Source organism: Sceloporus undulatus, chromosome 3, assembly GCF_019175285.1.
Source record: "Sceloporus undulatus isolate JIND9_A2432 ecotype Alabama chromosome 3, SceUnd_v1.1, whole genome shotgun sequence".
Taxonomy (NCBI): Eukaryota; Metazoa; Chordata; class Lepidosauria; order Squamata; family Phrynosomatidae; genus Sceloporus; species Sceloporus undulatus.
In genome coordinates this window covers 223,678,541-223,704,571 of record NC_056524.1, presented here as the reverse complement: position 1 = coordinate 223,704,571, position 26,031 = coordinate 223,678,541, and the positions used below count along the sequence as shown (strand labels likewise).

Here is a 26,031-nt window from a genome sequence, read left to right as displayed (position 1 = left end):
TCCACCATGAAACCACGCCCCCCTCGGAACCGAACTGTGCCCTTTTAAGGGAATTTTGGACTCCATCTCCCAGAATCCCAGGCTATTGGCCAACATGGTTGAGGCTTCTGGGAGATGAAGTCCAAAAAATCTCTTAAAAGGGCACAGTTTGGGGGACCACTGCTTGAAGAGCAAAGCTCCCTCCGCCACAAGACTGCACTCCCCACAATCCCTTGGCAGTTAAAGCGGTATCGGACCGGATTATTCCTGCAGCGTGGATGCCAGCCCCAGAGTCTTAAGGAGTGACTTTTAAAAGGATTTGTTCTTGTTAAAACGTTGACATAGGCGCCATCATATCCAATAGTTTCCAGATCCGTTCTTTGCAAATATGTGTATTTAGAAGATTATGTTCTATGAAGACATTTGCAGAAGACACCAAATTAGGAGTAGCAGCTAATACCCCAGAGGACAGGATCAAGATTCAAAAGGACCTGAATAGACTAGAAAGCTGGGCCAAAGCTAACAAAATGAAATTCAACACGGAGAAATGTAAGGTACTGCACTCAGGACAGAAAAACGAAAAGCACAGATATAGGATGGAGGACACTGGCTGAATGAAAGTACATGTGAAAGGGATCTAGGAGTCCAAGTAGACCACAAATTGAACATGAGTCAACAGTGCGATGCGGCAGCTAACAAGGCCAATGCGATTTTAGGCTGCATCAATAGAAGTATAGTGTCTAGATCAAGGGAAGTAATAGTGCCACTCTATTCTGCTTTGGTCAGGCCCCACCTAGAATATTGTGTCCAGTTCTGGGCACCACAATTCAGAAAAGACATTGAGAAACTGGAGCATGTCCAAAGGAGGGCGACAAAAATGGTGAAGGGTCTGGAAACCATGCCCTACGAGGAACGACTTAGGGAGCTGGGGATGTTTAGCCTGGAGAAGAGAAGGTTAAGATGTGATATGATAGCCCTGTTTAAATACTTGAAGGGATGTCATATTGAGGAGGGAGCTAACTTGTTTTCTGCTGCTCCAGAGAACAGGACCCGGAACAATGGATGCAAGCTGCAGGAAAAGAGATTCCACCTGAACATTAGGAGGAACTTCCTGACAGTAAGGGCTGTTCGACAGTGGAATGCATTCCCTCAGAGGGTGATAGAGTCTCCTTCCTTGGAGGTCTTTAAGCAGAGGCCGGATGGCCATCTGTTGGGGATGTTTTGTTTGAGAGTTCCTGCATGGCAGAATGGGGTTGGGTTGGATGGCCCTTGGGGTCTCTTCCAACTCTTTGATTCTATGACTATTTTTAAATGCTATCATTTTTTGATATTATATGCTGGGGAAAGATAAATTTAAAAAATTGATGTGGGCATGTGTACCAAGCCAGTGTGGTGCAGTTGAGCGTTGGAGTAGGGCTCTAGAAGCCAGGATTCGAACCTCGGCTCGGCCATGGAAACCCACTTTAGTCAACCTATACTCTCAGCCTCAGAAGACAACCGCAAACACCTTCTGAAGAAAATTTGCCACAAAAATCCCATGATAGGTTCACCTTAGGGACAGGTTGCCACACAACTCTTAAGGAACACAACAAACCATGTCCATAAAAAGTATGCTGTAATATCTACTCTGCACTGTTACAGTGCTGTGATCACTATGTCTAATTTCTAGTGTCACATTACACTGTTATAGTGCTATGGTTCCACTTTTAACTGCTGTAGCTGCCTCCTGTGGAATTCCAAGGTTTGTATTTCAGTGAGGCCCAAGAGCCCTCTGTCTGAGGATTGTAAATGCCCCTCCCTAAACTGCAAATCCCAGGATTTCTCAGGAGGCAGCCTTAGCCGCTAAAGCGGAAACAGAGTGCTTTAACAGTGTAGTGTGATATGAATTGTTACACCCGCACTCCACTTTGAAGTCACTGCAATGGCTAAATGATATGGGATTCTGGGAACTGTAGTCTGTCATGGCACCATGGTAGTTAAAGTGGTGTCAAAATGGATTGTTTCTGCAGTACAGGTGCAGCCCATGTTGCACATTCTTCTCAGTACATCTATTGCTATTGGGGAGGCATAGAGTGCCAACAATATATGTATATTTACATTCTTGTAAACCAATTACCTGGAAAGGCTCACAAACTGAAAATACAGTGCTTCTAAAGCTGACTGATCTAGGAGGCTGGCAATTGCTTTTTCACAATGTGCCACAAACCAGCACATTTGTGCTTACTGAGTACAATTGTTTCTTTTCTTTCCTAGAAATTTGCCAGGGACCAACAGCCAATGGCTCAGGGACCACACCAATCCGGGAGCATTACTATGAGTAGCACTGCTTTTGGGTGCTCAGCGGACAATTCATTTTAGCCAAGAAGCAATTGCTAGCCATTGGAAACACACACTGAACTAGCAAGAAAACAAGTTTGCTGTATCCTTAATATGACATCCTTTCAAATATTTAAACACAGCTATCATGCGTAGGGTAATTTAAATTTCCAAAGGCTTCAGACTTCAGTAAGAACACAAAAATATTAAAATATCAAAAATATCAAAGCCAAGCCTCTTATTGTCTAGCTTTAAAATATGCCTTTGTCTAACTACGCTTCCCTAAGAACCGAGAGTAAGAGCCTGTACAGACAGGCCAAAATAAAGCTGCTTCGAGTCACTTTGGAGGTATGCTGTTTAAATGACACACACATCTTAAGAGGCCAGAAGCAGCGCCAAAGGTGCGGTCCAGTCCTTATGCTTTGGCATGGATTGTGGCCTCTTAGGACGCATGCATCATTTAAACAGCATACCTCCAAAATGACCAGAAGCAACTTTATTTTGGCCTATCTGTATGGGCTCTGACTTCAAAAACAACACAAGTAGCTTGTAGTTCAAAACAAAAGCTTACTAATGGCTTTAATCTATATTTACATAAAGACTGTATCCTAATCTAGCTAGTGAATATAGTTCAGGTAAAAAGAAATTTTTATCTCATCATCTTTCCAAAGGAAGTTGATGGAGAAGGAAGGTGGAAAACATGCAGTTGAGAAAATCATTGAGTCTGTTAGTCCCAAAGGGAGAGTGACCTAAATAACATGGTTAGTTTGAATGAGAAGAATCGGCATGCAGGAAATCCCTATCTAAGGAGAGGGAAAGAGAATACAAAAATCTTCTGACATCATGTCACCTCTTAACCATTTCTTCTCCAGGCTAAATATACCTAGGTCTCTAAACCACTCCTCCTAAGGCATGGTTTTCTGACCTTTCACCATTTTAACCACCCTCCTCTGGACACTAGCTTGTCAACATCCTTTTTGAATTGTGGTACAATACTCAAAGCACAGTTTTAACAAATAAGGGATGTTTGGCTTTATGCTGGAATCACTGTGAAAAATCAGATTTTTGTGAGGACAGTTGCTTGTAGTATTGGATTATATACAAAAAAGGCAGTGTCAATAGGCATCAGAGAGAACTGGGTTCACATCCCTGTTTAGCTATACAACTTGTCCCAAATCTAGAAACATGAGCATAAGAGATGAAGATTCAATACTTACCATTAAATTTCTGTTCTTGAAAAAAACAACCACCTAACATTAGGATATGCACCCCCCTATAAGGCCAGAAAAGAAAACTGATCTTATTTTCAAGAGAAGGGGCCACTGCCTTCAAATCTTTCCATCCCATCTTCCTATCTTTGTGTTGAAAGACTTCAGCAGAGCTCAGTGTTTTAAAATATGTAAATAAAAACAAGTGAAAACTTTTTTTCTAATGAGAGCAAAACAGAAGGCGTTTCCCTCCTCTTCTGCTGCTGTTCCCTGGCATACAATGGTAAACCACCCAAAAGCGTATAGGTAACACTCCCTCACAGCATCAAGCCAACATTTCTTGCCCTTTTTGAAGAGAAGTTACAGAAAGCAAAAATAAGATGCAATCAAAAAATGCTTTCTCTGAAATATGATAAAAAAATATTTACATATTCTATTAAACAACGCTTCTTGATACCCTTTTCCTGCAGGCATTACCTTTGTTCTCTTCTTGCTAGATATGACCTTCCCAATAGTCACAGATGTGACCTTTCTGACCCTCTTTTTATTCACTCACCCATGCAAGTGCCTTTCCTTGGGCCAGTTAGCTTAACTCAAGTTAAAGCACAGAGGCAAAGATAAAGGAACAGACACATTACCCTTGACTTAGGGATCTGGGTGTTTAGCATGGAGAAATGGTTAAGGTTATATATGATAGCCCTGTTTAAATACTGAAAATGGAGGAAGTTTGTTTTCTGTATGTCTAGAGAACAGGACCTGGAGCAACGGGTTCAAAGCACAGGAAAAGAGATTCCACCTCAACATTAGGAAGAATTCCTGGAACACACTCCCTCAAAGTGTGGTGAAGTCACTGTGAGATAGAGAGTTTTTGCTTCAGCCAAACAGCTAGAAAATCTTGACATTTCAAAATTTAGCTATACTAATGAGATTAACTGCAGGATCAGCGTAATTGCTTTTTTTAAGCTTAAAACAAAGAAGTAGTTATTGAAAAGCTGGCACTAAATTGTAACAACTTTGCTGGGCTGAAAACTTCCAAGAAGACAGTACAGCATTCGCAGAGAAGAGATAGATAGGAAGCGAAGAGATTTGTAGCACAAAAGAACACTTATGAATAGGGATGCCATAACCCGGCAGCGCCCGTGATTGTAACAGTTTTGGGGTACTGGCACGGTCACGGTCCGGCTCACTCTAAATCCCGGGTTGGGCCCCAGCCAGCAGCCATCGCGCCTAAAGGGAACACTCATCCCCTTGAGGTTGGCTGGCCAATGGCAGAGCAGCTGGGGCGGAGCTGTTTCCAGCCCCACTCTGCCATTGGCCAGCCTCAAGGAGGAGGTGGGCCCTTGGAGGAGGAGGAGTGAGACTCTGGGCCAGCCAGGGGGAGGGGAAAGCGCCCTTTCTTAGTGCATGGCGAGGAGGAGGAGGTGGGTGCCCATTTTCAAAGGCCCCCCTCCAAAGTGCATTTTCTGTGTACAGTAGAGTCTCGGTGAAGAAGCATGGGACGTCGGATTGGGGACAAAAGTCCCTTGCCTTGCCTCCTCCCTCCCTCCCTAGTTCCCTACTTACCTTCCCTGCTTGGGTCAGGCTTCTCCCTTTGGCCTGAGGAAAATGAAGCCACCGAGGAGAGGCCTGGGGCTGTCCTCTGCAGCCGCCGAGTCCTCGCCTTCCCTGCTCCCTTTCCTTCCCTTCTAAGGGCTCCAAAGAGCCCTTTGGAGGAAAGGGGAGGTCTGGGAAGAGCAGGACCGGGCTAGTGCCCAGGTCTCTCATCTCCTTTCCTGCCTCCCTTCCCTTCCCTTCAAAGAGCTCCAAAGAGCCCTTTGGAGGAAAGGGGAGGTCCAGGAAGAGGAGAGTGGCCTTGGAGGACAGGCCTGGGCCAAGCACACAAGCCCCTCAGAGGAGCCTGCGTCCTTGGTCTAGGCTTGTCCTCCTCCATTTTGATCATGCCTAAGAAACATGCATTTATATTAACATTTTTAAAAAATCATCAAATTTTTTCGTGTATCCTACATTTGTCCCGGTTTGGAGGTCCTGACTTATGGCAACCCTACTTATGAATCAACTGAAATTCAAAACCCCAGCACTTTTTATGTCCAACTGTGTATGTGTAATAGGTTAATGAATATTAACTGACAGCTTTTAATGGTCGTGGGAGAAGGGAGGGGGACAGAAGGTGGCTCTGAAAGTTTGTACATCTCATGGCCCAGCCAATTGGGAGTGAAGTAGGGAAAATGTGGCCAGGGAAAGGGATAAATAGTGTCTGAAATTCATGACCGGTGTGCCTCATGGTTTTTTTTCTGTTTCATCCAAGTCTGCAGACTTAAATAAACCTAAGCTTCTGGGAATTTGGCTTGCTTCATCATTTTGTCCTGGAAAAGAGTTTGGTGTGTTAACCTTCTGTTTCTCACAGTCGCCTTCTGTGGAGGTTTTTAAACAGAGGCTTTGATTCTGGGTTCTTGCAAGGCAGGGGGTTGTTCTGGATGGCCTTTGGAGATCTCTTCCATCCCTAAGATTATATAACCTAGCTTGATGTCATTCGGAAAAGGTAAAATTTAAAACACAATACAGCACTTTTAACCTCCTGATCAGATTGTAATGGGAAGTTTGTAAAGCAAAAAGGAATGTGGTACAAAAAGTAGCAAGACAATCACAGTTGCTGGCAGCAAGATAATATGTATGGACACATATTAAGACACATATGTATGGACACATGTTAAGGCACACGTTAAGATATGAACATTTAGTAATCCTTTGGTACAACTAGAGTGCACAGGAATAAAAAATAACCTTTATGTTCAGAAAAGTTACCATATTTTAAAATACACACTAAAGTATAAAATGACGTCCCAAGAACTGGCTTGCTTATTCAGTTTAAAGACATTCGACAAATCATGGTAAGACAAAGATAGTTTTGCTCCAGTGGAGCAATACCTAGAAACAGGAGTAGCATCCAAACTTGCTTCAATAATTTCCCAGAAAACATCTCTCTAACATTATGGGTAATCATTAGTAGACATTTTTTCCTAATATAAACTGACCCTTAGAACGGAAACCGAAGTACTGAAGTGGGTGCACATTTTAAATAAGTGTACTAATCAAACAACATTCTACATGGGTTTTACACTTAGAGAGAGAGAGAGAACTAATGGCTCTTTCAAATATTTTCTTCAATACAGAAAAATATTTTCCTTCAAGAAATGGAAGGCAGGAAGGATTGGATTCTAGAAAAATAAAAAACAGTAAAATATATTTCATAAAGAATAATTTGAAGAGATATTACTGAAGCATCTGCACCTTTAAAATCCAGTACAAGCATACTGATCTTTTACAGAATCCTTCCTGTTATTCATAACAGTGGTACTGAAAAATGATTGTGTTGTGCTAAAGTATAAATCAGTTGAAAAAACAATACCGTACCATTTCAAAAACAATTCAAAAGTGACTTATAAAACATAGTTTGCACATTTATAAAAATAGGTATTGCTGTCATAAAGTTTAAAATTTTATATATCTTCCAAAGAAACTTATATAAAATTATTTGGGAGAGATGTATCAAATTAACTGAATTTGAACTTTCCAACATCTGCTTCTTTCAACAGAGTCAGATTCTTCAAACAGTTAACTTACAGTTATAATTATCTGACTAGGGATCTTTGGGGACAAAAAAGGCATTCACTTTAAAGTACAATAGCTAAATAAAACATGAGAAATACTTTCTTTTTCTTAATAAGCAAGGAATAAATCTATCAACTGCAAAATGACACCTCCAATAAGTGGACTTCTCAGTACCACAACTATACCAAGATGTCACAGTAATTAGTATTGTAGGCTCAAGATGATCATCTCCTTGGCTTGAAATATGAATCAGCCTTAAATGGCAAGATGATCACTTGCAACAGGAGGTAGTCAGAATTTGTGACCATCAGAAACTCTTCCTAGGGGCAACCCAGTCAGCTAGCAGCTTCACTAATGTAGTTAATTTACATAATCAGTTATCTCAAATGGAGCACATGCACAAATGATGCTCTGGTACGCTAGTAAGAATGCACTAAAAATTATGTTTCTGTCAAACATCTAAAGTCTAAAGATCATTCCTATCAGTTCAGCAATTTAAGCCACTTTGGCAACTAAGGCTTCTCTTGCAAACAATAATTACAACCAAGTTAGAAAGAATGGGCCTGCTCACTAGCAATGCATGCCAAAGAAACAGGAGAGTGGTTGCCTGCGCTATCCATTATGAACGCCTACACCTAGTCTTCAGGAGTGCCAGATGTCCCGCTATCAAAAAATCAATGTATGGGTTTTCATCCCATTGTTGGTTCCTAGATTTTATATGGCATGCCTGTCATATAATTTAATGTATTGGTTTAGAGCATAAGCACCATGAAAATGAGATGCTCATATGTCCAGGAAGCCTGTGTGAGAGGTGCTCACAGCAAGTAGATTGATTTGCATGATCCCACTAATCCACAAGACTTAGGGAGAGAGAATTCATATCCTTGTGGCAATTTTTTCTTAGCAACTAAAGAAGAGCAAGGTGATGTTCAGAGTACAGACTTCACTAGTCCCGACACTGGAGAGAGGTTGATGGTTCTTGCTCTGAAGAAGCAGCAGTTCTTGTGTGCTGGGGATTAGCCAGTTCATAACTGCAGAGATCATCATTAAAGCTCTGCTCACTCTCCAGACTTGGGGCTGCCCAGATACCACCATGACTGCAGCCAGTAGAGTAAATTTTGAAATGGGTACCTTCTGAGAAATTAAAAAGAAAAAAGAAAAGAAAAATATAGCATTATTAAACCTGAGCCACCAATATTTCTCAACAACAACTGCATATTTCCAAAAGCAGCAACAGCCTGTATATGTTAAGAAAATTAGATTTCACAGAACAGTAAGATTTATGACTTATGGGTAGACATGAATTATGGGTAGGCATGTACAGCAGCCATATATATCTACTGTATATGCTTGACTATAAGGCAACCTCAAGTATAAGTCAAGAGCTGGTTTTGGACCCAAAATGTTTGATTTTGATATGACCCATGGATGTGTCTAGGGTAAAACCTAAGGGCATGTAACAAAGAATCTAAAGAAATAAACAAAAACAATGCCAAAGAAGATACACAATTCCAGCAGGCATAACTGTTTGTGCTCATACTAAAAAAATGGAAGGATGAGAGAGCAAAGAGGGATCAGAGCTTCCAGGACAGATGATGACACTCTTTTCTTTTACCAGTGGATGGTTCCTTTTTTAAATAAGAGTTTAAGCACAGTGCTCACTTTGACCCATAGATAAATCAACTCAGGTTTTTGGGGTCAATTTTTTTAGTAAAATTTCTAGACTTATACAAGTATAAACAGTATTTCCAATAAACAAACTAGCATATCCCTTGTGCCCAGGCTCCCTTAGCCAACTATGTCAAATGAGAAGTAATTTACAGTAGTGTCCCTTGGATCCTTTACTCATTTCGAATTTCAAGGAATGTTTTGAAAGTTCCTTTCCGAACCCTGCACCTTACCTGACTTAGCAGAGACAAATACTTTCTCCCAGGTGTAGCTGGCCAGGTTCACAGGTTGCGTCACCCAAGGATGCTCTACTACTATTTTTAATGTTGTGCGATCCTCTGGAAATGGCTGCAAGAGTCCAGACAGAAGATCCATCAGGCCTGCAGTGAGCAAAGAAAAAAAATAATGCCAGTAGCATTTACAGTGACCTTCAGCTTGCTTGGCAACCATAAAGTTCAATAACATGAAGAAACTGAAATTCAGCATCTAATTACATTTTTAAATTATAAATTCCAACTTATTCCATTCTGAATTAGTTTTTTCCCCTCTTAGTACAATCTCTGCTTGGCTATGAAACTGACTGAGACTGAGAGCCACCTGAGAGCTACCTGCCCAATGCATGTCCTACAGCAGTGATTCCCAAACTATAGTCCTCCAGAAGCCCCAACCAGCTTGGCCAACAGTCAGGAATTCTGGGAGACAAAAATATCTAGAGGACCAAAGTTTGGGAATCACTACCCTAGAGCATGAGAAATGGATTAAGGTTTCATTCAGGGCTATTCTGAAAATGATCCTCTTGTTCTGAGGCTGTACAGCTCGGCATTTGGCACACAGGTAGCATGAGAATAATTTAAAGACCGGAAAGTCCAACCCAGAGGCCACACAATGAGCACCACAATTTTATTAGTTTATTTATTTATACCCCCGCCGTCATAGTGGAAATGGTGCACACATTACATGCCTGTGGATGTAACAAAATCCCAATGGCTGCTTCTCTAGGGGAGGGTTGGATGAGCACAGTGGGTTCAGGTTCCCATTTGATGCCCTGGGAACCTCCAGGAGTTACATGGCTTGCCCCTTAAAAAAGGATAAAACCTTTAGGATTGTAGGACAGAACAAAACAAATGGACAGAAATCTTCTAGGTTTGAAAAATGTGGGTTTTTTAAATGTTGAACAGTGCAGCATCCTGTACCTCCCTCTGCAAGCTATAGAAGGCAAATTAATCCTAGAAGCTCCTAAGATAAGTAATGCAACCTTTTGGCAAGGACTTAAAAGGGGTGGTCTGGAGAGTCTGTAGGAATCAAGGGACACAAACACACAAAACCTTGGGGAGCTACATGTACTTTCAGAAGCCTCAGTTTGCCCACCCTCATCCTATGGAAAGGCAGCTTGAAATTCCTGATTTAAAAAATAGGGGAGGGGGAATATTAAGAAAGAATGTAACTGACTTCCATAACCAATGAAAATACAATTTCTCTATATAAGATCTTTTCAAGCCACCCCTTAGACTCAATTCTAGAAATAGCTCCCATTTCATAAGCCAGGGAGACCCTGTTGCCTCATGGCACAAACAAAAGATAAGACAGGAGACTGGATCCGTGAAACATGTTTCGCTACTTTGAATATTTTTTTAGTGCAAGAATTCTTTTCCACCTTTTTTTGCTAGTGTTGGTATTTCTTTCAGAAAGCTCTTAAATAAATGTACATTCAGGGTTGGAATGTCAACAAGATCTGATCTGGATATGACATCTGCATTCTCATGCTTTATCTACATATTAAGGCCTACAATATGCATAATTAAACTTAGAATCTTCCATAATGGTGGCTGCTTTGACCAGTTTTGAAACTTCTTCTTTGGAACACTTCTTATGGTTGTGTGCCTTCAAGTCATTTCTAACTTATGGCAACCCTGAGAAGAAACATATCATGGGGTTTTCTTGCAGAGGTTTGCCATTGTCCTCTCCTGAGGTTGAGAGTATGTGACTTGCCTAAGGTTTCCCAGTGGGTTTCATGGCTGAGCTGGAAAATGAACCCTGGTCTCCAGAGTCATAGTCCAACACTCAAACCACAATGCCAAGCTGTCTCTCAATCTGAATCCCACAAGGTAAAAGAAGCACAGATCCTGCTATCTCGATGCTGGAAAAGTACTATCTAATGGGATGGCTCCTCCCAGAGTAAATTCCATAAGCTTCTGAAAGCCTTGCTTCTTTAAACGGATGGGGAGTCAGCCAACAAAGTATGTCCTCCTCCAATGATTGAAAGTATTAGCACAGACAACATGAAAAGGTATAGAAAATTGTTTGCATATAAATAATGAAAGCTAAATAGAGAAAAGGACATCTGTTTCAACTGCAGTTCTCAGTTCTACCAATACAGAAGCCCTAGTTAACTTTAAAGTACACTGATACCACTACTCATCCTCCTGATAATGGTGGGTTTATTGACCTGCAACAATTAGGCTAGTATTTACATCATTTTACTGCTCATCTAAGCAGGAGGAATCTTGGATGACAAAACAAGAAACTGTTCACAGTCTCACATGATAAAGCCTGAAGATAATGCTTGAAGTCACAAACTGCCCTGCCCGCCCCCCGCCCCCATTCCTAGTTATATCTCCAGGTTCATTAGAGTCCAGAAACTGAACAAAGAGAATGGTGAAAGAAGTTTACTTTCCTATCTCTAGAATTTCAAAAGTGGCAAGGGCATATATGCACATTCATTAGACATTCAGCCACGTGTTTCCCCTAGTCCACAGCTCCTTCCTCACTGGCTCCAGTCATGAAGTATGAAGAAAGCAAACCATATATCTATTCAGACATGTCACATGGGGTTTGCAAGCTCCTCTATCAAGAGTTGAGGAAATCTAATCGATCCACCTTGCTCAGAAAACCTAAACCCAATTTCCTCTTAATTCTTTGGAGAAATACCCACCATCTGATACACTGCAAGGAGGTCTTAATACAGCATCCATGGTTTCTTCCAGCTCACAAAAAGGATTTTCTCCAAATATTATGGTATACAGTGTAATACCAAGTGACCACATCTCCAATTCTGGTCCTGGATATCTAGAGAAGAATACAGTGGTTAAAGTCCATAATGTCCCAAAATATGTCAGACAAAAGCAGAATATAAACAAAAGGAACCACATTTAACTATACTATAAATAGCAAATCACTTCTAGTATGCCTTGCCTAAGAAAACCCTCACAAATTCATGTGTTAGCCATGTACCAACGGGCTAATTGAAGGCACAAGCACATATACATATAAAAACAGGTTCCTTGCACAAAAATCAACATGACAAATTCTTCTTACCAGCCAATCAAGACACTGTCCTCTCCCACCTGCCACCATGCTTTCTTAAATTTTATAAACAACAGAGGATGAGAGAGATGTTTGGAAGCATTGCTTAGATGTATCTGTCAACAATGAAAATCTCAAGAAAGAACAAGGAGAGTGAAATACCTGATGATGATTAAGAAGAAACTGGTTGCATTGGGACATTCATACTTCACTTATTAAACATATAACCCTTTTGCACAATCAAGTGAACATATATGTCCCACCTCTCTCTTTAACTATATTTTCCCATTTCTTCTAAATCAGGAAACTCTAGTTAACAGCCTCAGAATCAGCCAGGACATTAAGGCAACTTCAAGCCATAGTTTTATTTCCTTGGCACATTCTGAAGCAGTTAACCACAGTGTGATGGAGAAACTACTGTTAATGGAATGCTTCTGTCCATTAGTCAGCTGGCTGCATATTCAGCCAAAGAAATCATTTGTAGCATACTAATCCAAGATATTATTATCCAAACTTCCTCACTGTCCTTCTGTAGTTCACTCTTGAGTTAGTTCTAGAGGCCTTGCCCTTACCTAATTTATGGTACTTCTGTCAAAACTGCAAAGGTTTTACTTCCAAGTCATACATACAGATTGCCTGAGAGCACTTCTGGTGAGCAGTACTCAATAGTTCCACAAAAGGTATAGAAAAGCTTGCCAGGTTCCAGGTAAGCAGCTGAGCCAAAGTCTATCAGCTTGATAGTGAAATCTTCAGCAATTATGATGTTCTCATCCTTGATATCTCTATGAAGGATATTCTGACAGTGCAGATAGCCCACTGCAGACACAAGCTGACATTCAGAAAGAATCAGAGATCAGAATGGGTACCAATTGCAATTTCTTGAAAATTATTTAAGTTATTTATCAACTGCTTACCATATCTGACCCAACTGTAATAACACTAAATAAACAAACAAACAAATTAGCCACTGCAGTGCAGAGTTTAGAAACAGGATTTGAGAGGTTCTGGTCTCCACTGAACCATGAAATTCACCAATCACTTTCTCTCAGCTTGTCTTCAAAACCAGTCTCAATACCCCCACCACAGTTAATACAACACTCAGCCCCTGGTCCAGGTGGCCATACTTTCACAAATGGAACCACATTTAACTATATATAAATAGTATAGTTAAGTTTTATATTAATACAACTAGGATGCTTCATTGAAATAAACTCCCTTCTAAATTTGTGGACTTACATGATTCATTGGATGCCAACTTAAATAGTTCATTCAACAATGCAATACTATAAGAGATCACTTTAGAAATATTCTACAAAATTTGGACAAAACAAATTGTCCTGTAATTTATAATAAAGTGAGCAAACAGAGTAAAGTCATTAGAGTCTAAAGATTAATGTGTAGGCAACGCGTTGAAACAGTGAAATAACACTCATTCTGCAGTTTCCCATTAATAAGGGTTTCAACCCATTCTCAGAGCTGGCTCAAAGGCAACCTAAACAGCTGTGACTTGAAGGACAGCAACATGAAGGCTTTTGCTCTGTCTGCCATTGAATTTTCCCCTCTTCTTCCTTAAATACTGGTTAGTGTTATTAAGTAAGTGTTATGGGGGCCAAATTAGATGAGACTATTTACACAATTACTAATTGTACAGATTTTTTTTTAAAAAAGTAAGCAGTAGCTATGAGGGCCCATATCTGGATTGGAACTGTGATGTGGATATGGGAGAGGGCCTTGCCCTTCCTATGGACTTGATCTAGAACACAACCGCTCACAGTTACCATTATCCTATTATCTTATCAGCTAACATGCTGCAGATTCATGTCAAGTACGTATTTGCAGATTTCATTTCAACTAAATCTTACCTGTCTGAATATGTAACTTGCCAAAGGTTCATCCAAATCAGGCTGGTTATCAATAAATGTAAAGAGATCCAGGCCTGACCCATGCTTCTCCATCACTAGCTGGAAGAACTGCTGGTTCTCAAATACATCTAGTACCTGGTGACAAAGGGTACCATACAATTTCTGATTCTCAAAGGAATTTAAAAATGTGGCATCCCACTACCTTAACCTAGAAAGAAGAATTGGGCCAGCTATATTATAATCCTTGGAGCAAGACTTCTCTAACTCCCAAGTGGTATATCTAACAGCCTGCTGGTTGGGGATAGTGGGAGTTATCTGGCACATCTGAAAGGCACCATGTTGAAAAAGGCTGCCGTAGAGAATTACAGTTAGATATTTCAATTTTCCATTGTAAGAGAACTAACATAGTTAAATTACATTCTTTAACAGTGTCCTGATAAAGGACTAAGAAGATACTGCAAATCAACATGGGAACAGGATTTTCTCTGGAAATGTTAACAAGGTTCCTTTCACTGAATACTGCTTAAGTCACATGGGACTTATTGTATGGACAACTGGCTGCCCAATATAATATCTAGTCATCTTTATTTACAGCAAAATGTTGTTGTTAAACAAGGGTCCAAAACACACTGTAGAAATAATCCAGTTTGAGATGGCTTTAACTGCCCTGGCTCAAAGCTAGGAAATCCTGGGAATTGTAGTTTATTGTGGCACCAGAGCTCTCTGACAGAGGCAGCTAAATGTCTCACAAAACTACAGTTCCCAAAATTCTCTAGCATTGATCCAAGGCAGTTAAAACAATCTCAAACTGGATTATTTCTGCAGTGTGTTTTGGACCAAAATTAATTTATGCCACAACATCAGTATATAAAAGGAATCTACTTTATGAATTAGCAGAAAGTACATCTCAACAATTACAGTATGTATTTGCATACTCAGTAAACTGTACCTTAATAATATTGGGGTGCTGAAGCTTTCTGAGAATTGCAATCTCCTGAGTGATTGTCCCCAGTTCAGGGTCCTCCACCCAACAATAATCCAATACTCTTTCTTTCCATATGAACTTTACTACAACCTGTGAATAATTGAAAGCAAAGAGAAATCCTAAGTAGGTAATAATTGGCCGGGTGACATATTATATACGTAGCTCCATTAAATGGAAAGCAAGCTTGTATTGCAATTTATATCTGAGAAACTATATCTTTAATACAGTGAGCAGCATATGACAGTCCAAATATGTGCACATTTTTATTTGTTTAAGTAGCTGTGGGACTAGACAAATATTTTACCTGCTGAAAGCTTGCTCTTGGGCATGGAAGGGAGCACTCTCACATGCAATTCTTCCTTCTCTTAAACTTGGAAGTTTGTTATGGAGGTGGATAGCGAAAGTTAAAACCGCATTGTAATGACACACTCATTTCACAGTTCCAGGTCTCCACTTACATTAGAATATCTAGGGTTGCACCAGTGAACAGCCTGATCCTGTGAACTATCCAATAACGTAAAGGATTTGTCTCAAGCTTTTACACTGAGTAAAGATGTTATTAAACACTCTGGAGTAAACACAATTTCAACAACTGACAGTGAAGATACCTGCTCCTCAGTCAAAATGCAGTGGACATGCAAAAATGTAGGCTATTGTAACAGATATTTAGAGGCCCACTAGCTGCTATAGTTATGTGTTTTTTACTGTTTCATTTTTAATGGCTACTATCAGAAAACACTGTCATAGGTTCACCTTAGGGTTGCCATAAGTCAGAGAAGACTTGAAGTCACGCAACAACAACAACAACCTATGATAAAAATATGCAACTTATGTCATATTTGCAACATACAAGATGCTACCAGGAACACTGTTGAAGTTCTGCCCTTTTAAATTTCTCAGACTTTTGGAGTCCAAATTGGCTGATATATGTTGGAGTGGCATAACTACATTATTAAGCCACCATTCTACCATTTTAAAATAATGATGAACTTTGTGCAGATTATGGCAATTTTCACTTTCTTTCATTTTTCTTTTAATGATTATACAAGAATATTGATTCAGTCATGTGGCATGATTGATGCAATCATGTTATTACGTCAAAATTTTCTGATGTGTTGTTTTTTAATCACTGCACATGCATACTTGTGCACATCTGTAACTAGTAAAATTAAAGATGCAAACTGAAAGCTCCAGCGAAATATACAAATGTCAATCCAATTGTCCTACAGCTCGAAAGGATCTGATTATATATTCTACTAAGTCCAACAAGGCTGGACTTCCTTACATCCAAGTGCTCCACCTTAAAACAACGTGTGATACAGACAGCCTAAACAATTCCCCTGACAAATCACTTTAAACCTCTTCCAAATAGCTGTTAATCTCAGACATTAATTTATAACACAACAGATTAAGAAATGAATTACACTTGTCCCTTCATATTCGCTAGGGTTAGGGGCCCAAGATCCCCGTGAATATGGAAAAACCACAAATAACAAAAACACCATGTTTTTACCTGACAAGACACCTCTCTAGGAATCTCTAGGTCTTCCAGTGCAACTCTGCAGTCAATGTCTGACAGACACTGACCACAGAATAGCACTGGAGGAGCTACAAAGGCCTAGTAGAGTCTTCTCTCTAGCAATCTCTAGGTCTTTCAGTCGACTCTGGCCATAGAGTTGCACTGGAGGACCTAGATATTCCTAGAGAGAACATATTAATCAAATCCGTGAATAATCAAAGCCGCAAATATCAAAGCCGCAAATATGGAGGGATGACTGTATAAAGAAATGAATCCATTTCCTCAGGTCTCACTGAGAAGTGTAATGTTTTCTGCCCTGACTAAACATTATGATATTGTTATTTTACTGCTATTGAACATGTGGTGTCAAATGTGTAGCTTTCTAGGTTTTGCTAGATTGCTGTCTTCATCAGACATTGCAACAAATGCCAACTGCAATATAAATAATGGGAGTTGCAATCCAACAAAATCTGGAGAGGCATAGTTTCCCCATTCCTTCCTCCACATAGGGAGGCAAACTATAAGCTCCCCACAACTCCCTAGGTTTTTACTAAAACTTCAGAATGCACCAAGAAGAGAGGTAGCGCATTAGAATTAACAAGTCAGGATTCCTCATAGATCATATTCACCAGAAAATTGATATTAGTGCTATAAGGTGTTCACAGTCACACCACACGTAAATGTATCCTGGGTTTCCTCCAGATCTGTCCATTACAGTTGTTGTTGTTGAGTGCCGAGTCGACTCTGACTCATGGCAACCTCCTGCATGAGACATCCTCAAGATCCCCTGTCAACCACTGCTCTACTTTGTTGTTTTTCTTAACTACCTTTGCATCGATCTTGACCCATGGCAACGCCACTGATGAGATATTTCCAAGACCCCCTGTCCTCCACTGCTCTGCTGAACTCCTGCAACCTCATATTCATAATCTCTTAAATAGAGTCCATCCATCTAGAATACAGCTTTCCTCTCTTTCTACTTCCCTCCACTTTTCCTAGCATTATTGTTTTTTTCTAATGAGTCGTGTCTTCTCATGATTTACACAAAGTACACAAGCCTAAGTTTTGTCATCTTGGATTCTAGGGAGACTTCTGGCTTGATCTGCTCTAGGACCCATTTGTTTGTCTTTTTGGCTGTCCACTCTTCTCCAGCGCATCTCAAATAAATTCATTTTCTGCCTGTCTTCTTTCTTCACGGTGAAGCTCTCGCGCCCATACATGGTGATGGAGATTACAATGGCTTAGACGATTCTAACTTTAGTGCTCAATTGTACATCTTTACTCTTTAAGATCTTGTCTTGTTCTTTCAGCTGTCCTTCCCATTTCTAGTCTTATTCTGGTTTCTGTTCCGGTCAATGTTTGATCCCAGGTATGGTAACTATTTAACTGTTTTGAATTTCTCATTGTCTAGGTTGAATTTGTGGATCCTCCATGGTCGTTGATTTTGTTTGTGTTCAGGAGTAAGCCTGACTTTGCACTTTCTTCTTTGACCTTCCTTAGTCATTGTTCAGGGTCTGTTATGTTTTCCACTAGTAATATTGCATAATCCACATATCTTAGTAATGGTATCATTATAGTAGCTTATCTTAAAAAGAAAAAATATTTTCTGTTGTTATTATTGTAGATTGGGGATCAGAAATCAACTGCAGAGATTTGCTAGTACATCACAAGTTACCCTCTGTCTGCCACTGCTCATCACAAAAGATTTTGCAACCTACTTCAAAGAAGTGTTACCAGAACTGACCAGTCTGCCAGCCTGGTGATCTGAAGACTCCTAGTCTGGTAGGTACTCTAGAGTCCTTGGAGTGTTACTTAAGCAGCAGTTGGCATACCTGTTGGCAGGTAAACTATACATGTACTGGGTCTTAATGGGAAGGAAAAGAAGCTTATTTTCTACTCTCTACAGAGAGAAAAAATGATCTGATACTCCTAAGATACCAGATATCATGTGAAAAAGCACATCCAACCTGAGTGTTAACAAATATCAAGACAAAAATTTCTTAACATCACACAAGGCACTGATATAAAATGTAATACCAAACAGCTAGCTTTAATATGAACATTAACCTGAACTCATCAGTAATTATATGTTCCTACTTGAAGTTTGAAATTAAGATTTTTGGAAACTACAAACAGACTTAATTCCAAAATCAAAAGGGTTACCAACAAATTTGCTATTACGTAAATACATGCAAACTAGTTTTGCTTTCTTACCTCTTTTTGATCCTTCTTGCATTTGGCTGTCCAGACAAATCCAAAGGCTCCTTTGCCAATGAGTGTAAGTGTATCATATTTCTTTCCATATTCTCCCTCACAAGCCTTCAGTTTTTCCAGCTCTTCAGCTCGCCGTGAATTCTCAAACAAAGGTGTTGTTTTGATCAACTGCAAGAGAAAGAACAGACACACACTACAAAATCTGACTGACTTCCATCTTAAAGATGGGACAAACAAGGATGATCCAAGGATGAAAAAAACAACAGTTAAAGACAGATAGATATTACCACCCACAATTGCTGTACTGGTAACCTAAGAACACTCATCTCATTAGTTTATCTTTATCAACTATTTTGATATTTGGAGTCAGTAACAAAGGAAGCTTACATTCAAAATAAACTGTAATCTTTAAGTACCCTAACAATATTTTCATTAGATTGAATGATTCTGTTTTTTAAAAACTTGACAACTGAAAACAAATTCCCACTACTGGGCCAGGCAACCTTTGTCTGGTTCAGTGCATACACCTTCCAGTTGACTCCATTGGCTCCATCTGAAACCTCTATTCCAGGAGTTGCATTCAAGACACTGCTGAATTTTGACAGAAGAGTATCAGAGTGTGTGTGTGTGTGTGTGTGTGTGTGAGAGAGAGAGAGAGAGAGAGAGAGAGAGAGAGAGATGCTACAGTTTTCCTCCCATGCACCTTGTTTTACACCAAAAATGTGCCTCTGCCCAACTGCTGTACAATACAAATGTTGACAGCACAGCTGTGGGTGATATCACAGGATGCAATTTGGCAATATCTTGTCCTGATCTGATTATTCCATTAATAATAACTTTGTGAAACTGCACCTGGCACTCTGAAAATGACAGATAAAATTAAACAAGATATCTATAGAAACAGGTATGTGGGTTGCATCAACACCATAGAAATCATGCAGTCTTCATGCATTAAGTGCTGTAGGTCCAACCTATGAAATCCTGGAATTTGTAGTTTTACAAGGTCTTCCCTGCCAAAGTGCTGGTGCCTCACAAAACTATGAATTCCTGGATTCTGTAGGATGAAGCTATGGCAGTTACAGTGGAGTTCCTGTGAAAATGCAGCATACCATTTTAAAGGGGGGAGGGGGAGAATGCTACTGTTAATATGAAAGTGAGACATGATCCCCACTGTGTTCTGCTTTCCATCACTATGTTCTACTTCCTGATTTATTATTTTTAATGCATGGGTTTAGATCACATTAAAAAGATCTAGTGTTCCAGACTAGTCTGGAAATTTTTCACATGATATCCTTTTTCTATGCTGTTGTGTATTGTTATTGCTGTTTTTGTGTGCTTTCAAGTAATTTCTGACTTATGGTGACCCTATCACAGGTTTTCTTGGCAAAATTTGTTCAGAGGAGGTTTACCATTGCCTTTCCCTGAGGTTGAGAGCATGTGACTTGCCCAGGGTCACTCAGGCAGTATCCAGACCGGCGCAAAGCGCGAGCCTGGATACATGCTAGGGTTGCCTTGGGGCATCCTTTCCAGATGCCCTGCAACCCTAGCATGTAACTCGAGCGTTGTAATGGCGGCGCCCTGTCTACATGGGTGCCCCCATTACGTCACAGCCGCGCCGCAGCCAAACACTACAGCACGAACGTAATGTCCCGGCACTGCTGCAGGGCGCTTGTGGCGCCCTTTCAGCGGCGCCAGAAGGAGCTCCATTTTGGAGCTCCTTCTGCTGCATATAGCTGCCATGGCCTTTAAACGGTGGCACCAGCAATACAGAGAGAAAGGGGCCGAGTGGCCCCTTTCTCCTTTTCCCCGCCGCTGACGGGGTGTCTTTGGGGCATGAAGCCCCAAGGACATCCCTTTCCAGGCCGCGGGGAAGTGGCATTTTGCTGCTTCCCAGAGCCCAGGAAAAGCGCTGGATCGGGACCTCCGGGGCTGCCGCTGTGGCAGCTGAGGCCCTGATCCATCAGGGAAAGGAGCGGGTGCAGGCCGCCCCAAAGGGGCAGTCTGTATTCCGCCTCAGTGGGTTTTTATGCTTGAGTAGGGTTTCGAACCCTGGTCTCCAGAGTTCTAGTCTAACACTCAAACCATCACAGCATACTGGCTTGAAATGTTTGTCACATCTTTACAAGAACAAACAAATTATTTTAAAAGTTCCTGAAATGTCATAGATGGATCTGCCTTAAGACTCTTAGGGGGGAAGACTTCAGTCGTAGTTCAACACTGAAACCACTGTGCCATGCTGACTCTCACTGTGTGTTACCTCTCTTTAATTACTATACAGTGGTACCCCGGGATACGAAATCACCGCGTTACGAAATTTCCGGGATACGAAAAAATTAAATAGGAAAAAACTGTTTCGGGTTACGTTTTTTTTTTCAGCTTATGAAAAAAAATTTGGTGCTTTTCGGCGCTTTTTCGCACGAAATCGCGGCTTTCAGCGCTAGCGGCTATGGCTTTTTCGGGTTGCGAAATCTTTCGGGTTACGAACGGCGCCGCGGAACGAATTATATTCGTAACCCGGGGTACCACTGTATTTTGTCTATAAGAAACAGACACACACATCCTAATCTGCTAACTACACATAGATATGTACTAGCTTGCTTTAAAACCATGTTCCATGGCATCATAGAACATGTTACTCAATAAAGAGGCCATAACCCTAAAGGTAAACAGAGATGCAACCAGAATGTATCCATCCTGGTGCAGATAAGCTCTCACTGTCTCTGACAGTTTGACTCTCCCTCTTCTCTGTCTCAGTGGGGAAGGAACAGGGTGGAATTCACCCCTCCAAAGCCATTGAATATCATCTCAAAGCTTCTAGAAAGTCAAACCTGCCAGGGCTTACACCCCAGTCTTGGGAAGAGGAAATACTGGTGGCTTGCCCAAGAGCTTGAAAGCCCATCTGAGGCTAAAAGAATGTAAATATCTAGCAGTACAAACTTGGGGACCATCTCCACTTGAGGCTGTGTCAGGGTTTTGACTGAAGGGACATGAGAACACTTTCTTTGCTTATATTCTCTATTTCTGCATCAATTTCCATCTATTTGTCATGAAGAATGCAATGTTTTGGACTCTCTGTGACTTAGTTTCACTTCAATGTTTCCTTTGAACCTAAACTGAGCAGACCTCAAATGGATCATGCTTTCCAGAGGAATACAGTTGGCTGCATATTTATTTGTTGTTATTTCATCCCCATAAAACCATGGCTTAATGAAATGAAGGCTCAGAATACTTACATCTGCTAAACTGTGAACAGGGACATCTACAAGGGTTTGAGAGGAACTGGCCCAACTGGAAAGCAGTAACTGTGTTTTTGCTGCTGCTTCTTTCTGGCTCTGGAAATGGTCTCTCATAACCCAAATACAAAAGAGAGCAGCAGGGTCTTGCAGTTCTACACGTCTCACTTCAAAGAGTATGCCTGCAACATTACAAAACAGGAGGATGCTCTGATAGGTGGCGATATGAAAAAAAGATACGTAAAACTCTTAGTTCAGAGCAAGATACTAAAATCCACAAATGTGAGTGCTGAGGGCCAAAGTTTTGTCTCTAGGCCTGCCAGAGTTGGCCACCATGGTTTTAACATATGTTGAAGCCTTCTATTCTGTTCTAATTTTCACAGAGAACCAATTATTTCTTACAGTTTATATGTTAGCAAAATCAAATTAATGTTTTACTTGACTGGTTTGCTTCTGCATTCCAAACCTGGATGGGAAATGGATTAAGGCACAAATTCATTTAAAATCTATGTCCATACATTATCATTCCCTGCTCAGCTAAAAACACACTGAACATGCATTTCTGTGTGCAAACTTTTTATGCAAAGAGGAAACTGGTGTCCAATTAAAAGTACTAGAGAGAGAGAATATGACTACTTCTGACTTACTGAGTCTGGAACCATCTCTGTGATAGCAGTTGCCCAAATAGCTGCCTTCCTGGATCTCACTGTTCAGACTAGTTCCTTGAGATAGCACAGCTTCTAGTTTCACAGGAGTAGATGTTGCTTGTGCCATGTTCTGTTGCTTCGACAGCATAAATTCTTCTTTGGACAGTTCATCATTATTTGGAGACTGTGTTTCTAGATGGTGACCCATGCTCTCTGCAGCACATTCAGCCTCAGAAGAACAGTGGGTACCAAAATCTAAGCCAGAGGGACCTGAATGTTTATTAGCAAGCAAGCTTCTGTGACAGCCAGCTGGAGAATCAGCCTTCAACAGGAACTCTGCTTGAATGCTTGCAGAAATAGTATTACTCTGGTCCAGGGACTGGCCACAATCTACCCCACTTAACAAGGAGAGCTGTATCAGCCCAGAAGCAACATGTGCATCTGAATATGTCTCGCCACTTCTGACAGCCAAGTCCTTCAAGCCACAGCAAAGAGAATCCATCATATCAACTGTCTTTCCCTCAGTAAGTGCAGAGTCATCACAAGGAAATGATCCAATAGAAACAGGAGAGCTGCTTCTCCTTTCCTCAGACAAGGCTGGCAAATCATTTGTTGAATTTTCTAACAGAATGTTTTCAAAGCCCCCATTTGTTGCCCTATTTTTCGGAGGTCCATGGGTTTGCTTGAGACTAGATGTTGTGCTGTACATTGGTTCATCCAGAGTGGGAGTGCCAAATGATACATCACAAGGCACACTTGTCCTATGTCCAAAATCATCATCTACGGGCGAACTCTGATCACCCAAGAGAGAACCTTTTTGCCCTGCAGATATAGGGGTAGATTGGCATTTCCCCAAAGTTTCATGTAGCAAACCAAAAGCATGTCTATCAGAAAGTTCATCTTCTTTTTGAAACAAGTCACAGGTGCTCCTGCAAAGAACCCTCTCCTGCAATTTAGTTTTATTTTCTAACACGCATGGCTCCAAATGCAACTGGTTTTGTAAATGTGGTTCATGCTCCTGAAAACTAATAGCTTTTGCAGTCTCAGTGAAATATCCATCTTGTAAGCTCTCAGAATGCAGGACTTCATCATGGTCCAGCCCATGACTACCAGCTGTACAGTCCCTGTTATGAAAAAAAAAAAGTTACAGATCATGTTAAGAAAAGGAAAGGAGCTCCTTCCCCAGTGGTTTGATCCCCATACTAATCATTTATTTGATCTGATTCAAAATATTTTAACCACCATCCATGTAAAGGTTCCCAAGACGGTGTACAAAAGTTTAATACAACTATTATAATTAAAATTATGAACACAAAAAAACAAAAAATAATCAATACAAAAAAGATAATTAAGGAGAATATATACCATATTTAAAATATAGAAAAAAAAAAGAATGGCTATGGGGTCCAAAAACAAAGCAAAATAGTTTTGATCCCACGCGCTCTCACTTTTTTTTTTATAGGAAAAATTATTCCTCCTTCCTAAAAAACAAACACCAAAAAAAAAAAAAAAAAAAAAGACATCACTAAAACCCATGCTTCTTAAAGTATCTGATGTGAGGAACTGGCAGAGGTTTTCTCCCTCCAATGTGCCAGGGACCTGCACCATATTTATGCCCATTGCCTACAACTATTTCTTTTCCCCCCTGGAAATTCACCATGGGTTGGTAGCCAGTGGGCTCTTGAATATTTGGTTGGCATGCAGGAATAACCCAGTCATAGTGGATTCTTCCTCTGTGTCATCCGGTGAATAACTGGAGGTGGGGGAGACATCTACATTGTAAAGGTAAAGGTTCCCCCTTTAACAAGTTTGTCTAGTCACGTCCGACTGTAGGGGCCAGTGCTCATATCCATTACTAAGCTAGGGAAGCCAGTGTTGTCTAAGACAACTCCATAGTCATATGGCCAGAATGACTGTACAGGATGCTGTTACCTTCCCACCAAAGTGGTACCTATTGATCTACTTGCACTTTTACATGCTTTTGAAGTGTTAGATTGGTAGAAGCTGGGACTAGTGATGGGACCTCACTCTATCACAGTGCTTAGACCTCGAACTGATGACCTTACAATCGTCTGAGTCAGCGTTTTAACCGCTAAGCCACCATATCCCCTACATTATAAAATATCCTCTGCCAAACAAGCACTCAAATCCCTATTATTATCTTTTAGAAAAACTGATTTTATTTTGCTAAGTCCTTCTGCCTTTTGAGAGAACTCACCTTCTGACTGAACTACTTTGAAACTTTTTATTGGCATAAGGTGTGATTTCAATAAAATTTTAAATAAAACTGAGCAACTCCTGTCATTCCACATATGAATCATTCAATGATGGCATGGGGTGACATAGACACCAACACTTCAACTGAGGACCTCAAGGTAAAAATATAAATGAAGCATCCCTAGGCTATCATCCAAGTAAATGGTTGGAAAATAACTTTACCACACTGGCATGAATATTACTAGATGACTCACCTATTAATGGACCAATTATTTCGTTGGTATTGTTTGAGATGACAGGCAGAGGCAGCAAAGTCGTGTCTGTGGAGTTTGATCTGTGATAGCTGTCTCATGCATTTTATGCATTACCTGATGATAGGTACAAGAGCTACCTACTCCTCCATCTAAGAAGCAAGGCCTATTGGAATCAGCAATATTTTGCAATTTCAACTGTGAATATATTCATTTTGAAGTAAGACAGAGCAATTCTGACCCTAAAAAGTCCCACTGATTCCTAAATAAGTAAGGGATTGCAGCTTAGAAAGCACTTAAGTAAATACATTCCACTGCCAGGTAAAGTCACAGTTCTCACCACTGATAGTTTTTTTTAAAATTACTCTATTAGGAATGATGCAGCTAGCCACCTCCTTTTGTTTTGTTTTTTCTTAAAGTGGAAGGTGAGGGGAACAGGCATTTTTTTCTGGATGTAGGCAAAGCATTCACATCTGTGTAGAACTATTAACCTGTTGGAGAAATGTATTCTAATCATAGTCCTTTCAGACTAAGATGACCTTCACTTAAAGAACTCATCAGTATAAAGAAAGCATGAAGAAAGAAACCCACCCACTCCCCATCACAGGAGGTTGCCATTTAGCAACACAAGAAAGGTCCTAATTAAACCTATAGTAATCTTTGTCTAGTTGCTAGATAACCCATGAAATCTATTAAAATACTGAAGTGCAAGAGGCTTGTATATAAAATTGCATATATCAGTGGTCAAATACTTCTGTTTTTCCCAAAGACAGAACCTTGAAAACATACCTTGGAAACACTGGGGATGGAGAGCAATTTGGAGCAAAGAATCAGCATGTGAGGAAAGACTCCCAAAACTACCTTGCCAGCAACCCTGCTCAAAAATGGTCATATTCTCCCTAATGGGCCTGCCCAGGTTTTGAGATGTGGGGAGACCATTCTCTCTATCCCACCTCTCTCAGGTACCTCTAGTGGGAACATGAAACAGCCCTCTCAGTGACTGCTCTCAGGTGCTGGGAC

At 40.6% G+C, this 26,031-nt stretch overlaps 1 protein-coding gene across 5 annotated transcripts in view; it reads right to left on the bottom strand.

Moving 5' to 3' along the window:
• Positions 1 to 6,068: 6,068 nt before the first annotated feature.
• PASK (PAS domain containing serine/threonine kinase) overlaps positions 6,069 to 26,031 on the bottom strand; it is a 33,478-nt gene continuing 13,515 nt past the window's right edge. For 3 of the 5 annotated variants that reach the window (XM_042460171.1, XM_042460172.1, XM_042460170.1), the window contains 9 exons: positions 22,544 to 23,667; positions 21,897 to 22,078; positions 18,664 to 18,831; positions 14,895 to 15,020; positions 13,946 to 14,080; positions 12,713 to 12,912; positions 11,713 to 11,846; positions 9,014 to 9,160; positions 6,069 to 8,246 (listed from right to left, as the gene is read on the bottom strand). In XM_042460171.1, the coding sequence (XP_042316105.1) occupies positions 8,059 to 8,246; positions 9,014 to 9,160; positions 11,713 to 11,846; positions 12,713 to 12,912; positions 13,946 to 14,080; positions 14,895 to 15,020; positions 18,664 to 18,831; positions 21,897 to 22,078; positions 22,544 to 23,667 (2,404 nt within the window). In that variant the 3' untranslated portion in view covers positions 6,069 to 8,058. Of the gene's footprint in view, positions 8,247 to 9,013; positions 9,161 to 11,712; positions 12,913 to 13,945; positions 14,081 to 14,894; positions 15,021 to 18,663; positions 18,832 to 21,896; positions 22,079 to 22,543; positions 23,668 to 26,031 lie in introns of those variants that run through there. The other 2 variants (XR_006103093.1, XM_042460174.1) reach the window with 2 other exon arrangements.